Source organism: Eurypyga helias, unplaced genomic scaffold, assembly GCF_000690775.1.
Source record: "Eurypyga helias isolate BGI_N326 unplaced genomic scaffold, ASM69077v1 scaffold7072, whole genome shotgun sequence".
Lineage (NCBI taxonomy): Eukaryota > Metazoa > Chordata > Aves > Eurypygiformes > Eurypygidae > Eurypyga > Eurypyga helias.
The window spans coordinates 17,404-24,823 of NW_010237839.1; the positions used below are offsets into that span (position 1 = coordinate 17,404).

At 40.9% G+C, this 7,420-nt stretch overlaps 1 protein-coding gene across 1 annotated transcript in view; it reads right to left on the bottom strand.

Annotated features, from left to right (window-relative positions):
- Nucleotides 1-7,420, bottom strand: part of DZIP1 (DAZ interacting zinc finger protein 1) — a gene marked incomplete at its 5' end in the record, with an annotated part of 35,536 nt that overhangs the window by 1,144 nt on the left and 26,972 nt on the right. The window contains 7 exons of the mRNA XM_010147613.1: nucleotides 405-576; nucleotides 3,817-3,947; nucleotides 4,329-4,531; nucleotides 5,360-5,404; nucleotides 5,591-5,720; nucleotides 6,081-6,276; nucleotides 6,608-6,753. Coding sequence (XP_010145915.1) covers nucleotides 405-576; nucleotides 3,817-3,947; nucleotides 4,329-4,531; nucleotides 5,360-5,404; nucleotides 5,591-5,720; nucleotides 6,081-6,276; nucleotides 6,608-6,753 — 1,023 coding nt within the window. The remainder of the gene's footprint in view (nucleotides 1-404; nucleotides 577-3,816; nucleotides 3,948-4,328; nucleotides 4,532-5,359; nucleotides 5,405-5,590; nucleotides 5,721-6,080; nucleotides 6,277-6,607; nucleotides 6,754-7,420) is intronic.

Consider the following 7,420-nt stretch of genomic DNA (forward strand, 5'->3'; position numbering starts at 1 on the left):
CTGGCCAAGCACGGAGGTGCCACTGACTGGCCTGTAGTTCCCCAGGTCCTCTTTTTTTTCCCTTTTTAAAGATGAGAGTTATGTTTCCCCTTTTCCAGTCAGTGGGAACTTCACCAGACTGCCACAACTTTCCAAATATGATGGATAGAGGTTTCACAACCCCATCCATCAGTTCTTTCAGGACCTGTGGATGTATTCCATCAGGTCCCATGGACTTGTGCACCTTCAGGTTCCTCAGTTGTTCCTGAACCTGATCCTCACTGACCATGGGTGGCTCTCCATCCATGTTCTTTTCTCATGCAATAGCATATAACACGTTACAACATGTAACGCAATCTACTCAGGTTCTCCTCGAGGTGCGTTAGGCGCTTAAGCGTTACGGTGTAGAAGAATGAGCACATTACCTTCCGCCTTGGGTTCGCTTGTCCTCGGAGCACCCCATGCCTGTACCACAGATGCAGCATTTGACTCATTTTTCTGAGCTGTCAGGGCCTTCTGTCCTCTACCATCTTTCATTAATAAAAAATCATCCTCTACTGATGATATATCCCAATCGTCTTCATCAACTTCTGTGAACTAACAGGGAAAAGAAAAAACATGCTGCATTTTCCCTCTGTCTGTTCCAGCTGTCCCGAGACCTTCCATAAACCCAGCAATAAGAAACTGCTAAAGAAAAATGCACTGGCATGTGGCCTTTATGACATCTACCACCACAGTTTTAAAAACCACATAATTACCTAAATTACATTAATTCACTATTACAGTTCTAAAGCTAAAAGCAGGGTGGGTTTTTTTTTTTTTTTCCTAAGTCAGGAACTGCAGAAGTTAAAAGTTCTGCCAGTTTCTTAACTGTCAGAAACCTACTTTTTCAGGTATTCCCTAACTTAAAAAAGGATCGTCTTTTCTGGGATATAGGCTATTGCAGTGAGATGGAAAGTCTAGTTCAAGCACTAGAATGTACGTTACTGACAGGAAAATAAAGACATGACATGTTATCATGCAAGCTGGCAGTTTAGTTTGCTATATAAGCATTCCGTATTCACACCAGAATAAGTTAATAGAGCAATAAAGGCCTTTTCAATTTAAAACTCATTTATTTCAAGAGAAAATGAAATGAAGTGAAAAAAACCACACAGTGCTCAACGTTAAAATACGTATTCCTTGTAAGACTCGCTGTCAGCACGTGCAAGTGTATTTTTAATTAAGTGGTGGGTTTGCATAACGAGTTCACAAAATGAGACTCCAGTCAAACAGATGCACCTGAAAGCAAGGAGTCCGCGGTCTTTCTTAATCTGCCTGAGAACTAAACATCTCCATTCAGCTTTTGAAAGAAGAGCTGCAGCATTTCCCTACGTGTCAGTCAGAGGCGTTTCAATGAATCAAGCCATGATTAGGGAGCTGAATTGCGGAAAGCGAAAGACAATTTCACTGGAGTCCCTCAATATCACAGTAAGATAGAGAAGGCGCTTCCGTTGCACAAAAGAAAGACTGAGGTGCTACTAGAAAACAATGTAAGGTATGTACATACTGGAGAAACATCAACAAACACGAACGTGTCATGTCTCTTGGAAGAAGGGAAGAAGCTGCAGTACTGCTCTACCTTGCAACACTGTTCAATTCTAACCTTGCACGCTGTTTTTGAAAGCTGACAGATCTGCTCGGTGTGCTGGGTTCTTAATGTACCAGGATTCAACATTCTGCTGTTTTAAATTATCTGCATTTGAAGGGCGTGGTAATGGGAAAGTCAGAGTCACAGGTGTCGAGAAATGCCGGAGGAAGAGTTCCCTCAAACATTCACCAAGTCCCAAGTGATTTATAAAGTACAAAACACAGAGAAAAATGTCAACTTCGAACAGAATTCAGCTTTGATCAAGTGTAACCCATTAGCACGGCAGAGTTGGGCTGTAGGTCCATTTGTGTGAGTGCTTCCACTACAGGCAACCGTGCAGCGTCTAGAAACCCTAAGAATATAGCTGTTCAATGGGCTGTTGAAAACCATGCAGCCGATCTGCTGAAAGTCCTCTGTGAGTAAAGGATAAAACCCTCAGGGAAAACGGGGAAGGTGGCCCTAACCAGAGGGGACGCAGTTCTGGCTTCTCTGTTTGAGATGAACTGATCTCACCTTGGGCTATCGTACGCCTGAACAGCGTTGCTGCCCCCTGTGAAAGGCAAAGGCCACCAAGGACATGTATTTGTGGGTCAGCAAGGCCACCAAGGACATGTATCTGTCGGTCAACACAGGCTAGGGTTAGCGGGAAAGCCTCTCTTCATTTCTCTGAGGTGAAGGACCAGCTCCGGACAAGCAAGGATGAGTCACCATCCCTGGAGGTATGTAACAACGCGTAGATGTGGCGTTTAGGGACACGGTTTAGCGGTGGATGTGGAAGTGCTGGGTTAATGGTTGGACTCGGTGGTCTTAAAGGTCTTTTCCAACCTCAATGACTCTGTGACTCTAAATACACAGCACCAGTCAGAACTGCTAAGACTTACTCCAAAGAAATACGATAATTCATACAGTGTCTGGTGCAGGTGAAGTCGGGCAGTAGAGCTACAGGCAACCACAAGATTAATCTTCTCTAAACATGACCTTTTTGAAACATGTGACAACGGGATGCCTAAAGGTTTTATGGTATTGTGGGCTTTGAGAACAACCATTAGCGGCTATAAATATTTAAGCTATTAGTATTTAAGCTAATAAAAACCTTGGATTTTCAGAGAAACCATCATTCCAATGGCAACTTGTGCTTATGTCTCTGGGCACCTTTGAAAATCCCACCTAGAATTTAAAGAATTAATTTGAACGATACGCCTATATTTAAACGTACAATTACAAGTTCATACGTAATTGGCAAGAATACAAGATGGTGTGATGGTCTGTAAAGATTCCAGAAACAAAGTAGCAATGCCTGCCCTGGGTTCATAAGCTCATTTCAAACTCATCGTGTCCATACAGCAACAGGCCACTGCGTTAAAACATCAGGGACACGTTACATTCTAAATGAGCTATAGCAAAAATATTTTTCCTAGAATCACAGAAGGGTTTGGGTTGGAAGGGACCTTAAAGACCATCTAGTCCCACCCCCCCTGCCATGGGCAGGGACCCCTTCCACTAGACCAGGTTGCTCAAAGCCTCATCCAGCCTGGCCTTGAACACTTCCAGGGATGGGGCATCCACAGCTTCTCTCTGGGCAACCTGTTCCAGTGCCTCACCACCGTCTCTGGGAAGAACTTCTTCCTGATATCTAATCTAAACCTCCCCGCTTTCAGTTTAAAGCCAGATATATCTGAGGGAGTTTGAAAACAGATGACTGTAAATAGATGCAGCAGAACAAACACCATACTCAGAAATGGAATTTTTCCCATCATTAAAATGTATTTAGAAGTTCCCTATCAGATAAAACTCTAGAAATAAAAATATTTTAAAATATTAGATAAGCAAATTCATGTTTCCTTCATCAAAACAAGACAGTAGGAATGCAAGTAAAGATGGGCGCTCTCTATGCTCCTAGAATAGGAGATAAAAATTATACCAATTGTGCCCAAACTTCGGGCTAGCTGTAGTGATGCGAAACAGTCCTGGTATAAGCTAATAAGCAGTGTGGGTGAAGAGGTTGCTTGCCACGCTCACTCGCCAGCACTTTTCTATACACCAGTACAGATACACCCAAAAAGACTAAACTGTAATTCCAAAACTGTCTTTCAGAATTTGGTTCTTCACTGCAGCAAGATGGTTTCAGCATGTAAAAGAAAAAAAGGACTAGATATATGTCTAGTTCAATTACTTAATGAAATAATAACAGCTATTAAAAGTGATACCTTCAGTTCTTGCACCTCTTCTTTCTTAATAAATGCCTCCGCAACATTAATCCCCCCAGCTGGTTTGTTCTTATTTCCATGGTTAGAAAGACTCTTCCCAACTTGTTCAGTCAATTTTTGAATAACCGCTCCTAAAGTTCATAAAAAAATGATATTGACAGTTTCCATTCACAAGTAAGGGCCTTTACTGTAAACCCTCCAGAAAGCTTCCACAAAGTAAAAATAAGTCAAAGGCTGAGAAAACCTGTTTTAGACAGAGGCCTCTCTGAGGCTCAGAGGATCTGTTTCTCAGCATTTATATACAGCAGCGTGATACACATCCCATTTGAACTGACATCTCTAGGTACTAGTAATATAAACATTCCAGCAAAAGCACGAGGTGCACACAAATATCCATACAGCCAAGACCAGAGAGTCTGCCTTGGTTATCTTTTCTCACACAGAAATATCAGGACATGCAGAATCACGCGGGGCTGTTATGAGACACACACACAAAAGGAGTGAATAAAAACCTTTTGACGTTTTCGCAGGCGTTCTAGCTTCTTCACTTTCACTTTCCTCCGTCCCATCCACACCGCTTTTGCCAGGAGCCTTCTGAAAAGCGCTGACCTTGCTGCTTGACGTTTTTGACTGCTTTCGCAGTATTTCTGGTGATGCATAAGACTGCTTGATGTCATCTTCATCTGCTTCTTCCTCTGAACTGAACGGCGGAGTCCTGTGCAAAAACACATACGACCTGAGGACTTACTGGGTTTCAATGTCTGTACTGATATATATATTTAATCCTCCTTTTACCTTCCTTTCTGGTAACATTTTTCTTAGATGAAAAAAAAACCCAGGAGCTCCCATAAATTCTAACTATCCATAAAACATTGAAAAGAAATCATGCTGCTAAGTAACCTCAGAAAGTCTGTCACAGAGTGATCTCTTCCACAGACAGGATGATTTCCATCTGTGCAACTATCTCTACAAAACAACAGACCAATGTATAAGCAGTCTTGCCAGGCGAACAAAGACAGGCTTTCATGGATCACGGGGGAGAGAAAAAATCAGGGTCAAGGAATCCACACCGCAGAAAGTCTGTTCTGATATTCTGTTAGGTTAAAATAATTCTGGAATTTTTCAGTGCAGAAGATTCCAAAGTAATGTGTCTGATGTGAGTGGAATCTGGAATATTGTGTTTAATTGTGGTCATAGTGAGAAAATATCGATAAACTGAAAAAAAATTAAGTCACCACAGTCTTTAAATGCTTTTAACTGGTTCTGAAAAAGCACCTGAGAAGGAAACTTAAGGAAGTGATACTACCCGATTTTACTGAATGTCCCTCTCTGATTCACAATAAATGCACCTCTGCTGAAAAGAGAACATTTCAGGGGTCGTAACAAGAGACTCAAATGGAATAATACTTTAAAACTAAATTTTCAATATGCAGTCCAGAAAGCGTTTATAATTTCAGCTTAGTAATAGCTTTCGTATGGCAAGCATGTGAATATTCAGTCACCGAAAACGTTTTCATCAAAAATACAAGGGAACAAAACATACGTGATACTAGGTGTCTTTCTGGAAAGTCCATTTCCGAAAAGCTTCCTGGATGTAAAAACAAGATGAGTTATTTCAAGACAGAGAGTCAAGTAACGAGTTGATATAGAAGCAATGTGCATTCTTTGCTCAATTCTCACAGTCCGAGCGGGAAATGTTCGCATCAGTCACAAAACCCCAAACCCGTGAGACTGTTGCCTGAGGCGTGAGCACTATGAGAGCAGCAGCTCTTACTGTGGCGCTGATGTGTTCTCAGCGGTGGCCGTTCTCTGCTCAGCTGGGCGGACAGCTGTTGAGGACCGTTTTACTGGTTTTCGTGGTGTTGCAGATGAGGGAATTCCCAAGTGACTGAACTTGTGTTTATCTACGAGAGAAGTTATCCATCTCATTATCAGAAACAATGTTTGGCATCTTTATGTTTTAAACTTCTAAAATTAAAAATGTCTCTGCTGCAGATTATAGTTTTACCAAATAAGGAATTCTTTTTCTTCAAAGCAGCTGACTTACCACGAATCTTGCCAATACAGGGGCTAAGATTTCTGCAGTTAAACACAACGTCAAGAACCCTTTAAAGGAAACTGTTTAGTTGGCCATAGCACCAAAGAATAGTTGTATGAAAAATTATGAAAGCAGCTATACAGAAATGTTGCTAAATAAAACCTTAAATAGCAGTTATAAAATGTAAGAGAATGAAAACAAACCAAACAAAAAAAACCATCTTAACCTTCTGAAGGAAACTGAGGACAGGAAACAGGTTTATTACAAGATGATGATTTCTCTTCAACCCTAAAGCTAACTTGGCGTTCAAGATGCTCTCGAATTCGCTGAATGTCAGGCTCTTGCTTCTGTTTGCATTCTCTAGCCGATTCAATAGCACGCAAAATTTTATTTAAGCGATCATTTGGGATACCGCGAACACCCTAAGGAAACAAATTGGATTGTAAACACAGGGGCTGTTATTTCTGGGATTCATATCCTACAATCACATACACTCTTTTAAATGTCAAATATCACAAAGCTTGTAGAAAAATGACAGAAGATGGTAACACTGCTCAGAGGTGTAGCCATATCCTCCCGAGCTGTAATTTGATGGACACCCTCTCAGGTTAATGAATCACACTTATTTATAACACGTGGAAATTTAGCTTTGGATTTTACAGGTTGAGGGTTGTGGTACAGGAGTGAAAGAGAATAGCAAAAAAATGTGGGACAAAGATTATCCCTTTTTTAAATAACTCAAAATAACCTTACTGCTTTAATTCCCAAGGATTCCAGCTTTTCCTCCAGGGCTTGCTCCAAAACAACTCGTAATTCTTTAGTTAAAGAAGGATCAGTCTTCAAAGCATTTAATAAATAGTGGTTATTTCTACCTGTTTTATGATCACCTTTGTCAGTTTCTGAAATAAGAATGGAAAAAGGCATTTAAGAGACATTGGAAAAATCCACAGTACATGGACACTTAGACACCGCGCTGAAGCATGCATTTTTTCTAGAAACACCGTCGACATACATGTGCACTTTTTGATTACATGCGGTTGTGTTCTTTTTAAAATCTTGGGCTGTCTTACAGAAATCAGCTCACTTGGAATCTACACCTCAGCACCTCGTACTCGCTATCACAGGTATCTTCTGTTTTCCTTGTTACAGAATCCCTGTACAGATCTATGCCTGGAGACGTAGCAACAGAGATCTTCATTTTCAGAACTGTACGCGGAAGCTTCTGACAAAGAAAGACAATCTTCTGATAATTCAGTTCTCCGAAAATGGTATTTCAAATCAAAGCCCAACTCCAGCAGGAAATGACAAACGTTCTCAAGAAAAGAGAACAACATAATGTTCTCTGATAAAAAACACTTACTGAAATCAAACCTTTGGAAAGTTGGAACACTTTCGAAAGTCTTGGTACAGACAAAACCTTAGCATGAGGCAGACCGCTCCACAGAAAATACCTGACGGATAATACTTGTCTTCAAAACTCTTTCAAGGCCAAAGCTCAGTGTTGTGTTTTTTTCTATGCAGGTCTGTGACATCATACATATTTAAGGACAGACAAGGAAGTTTCTG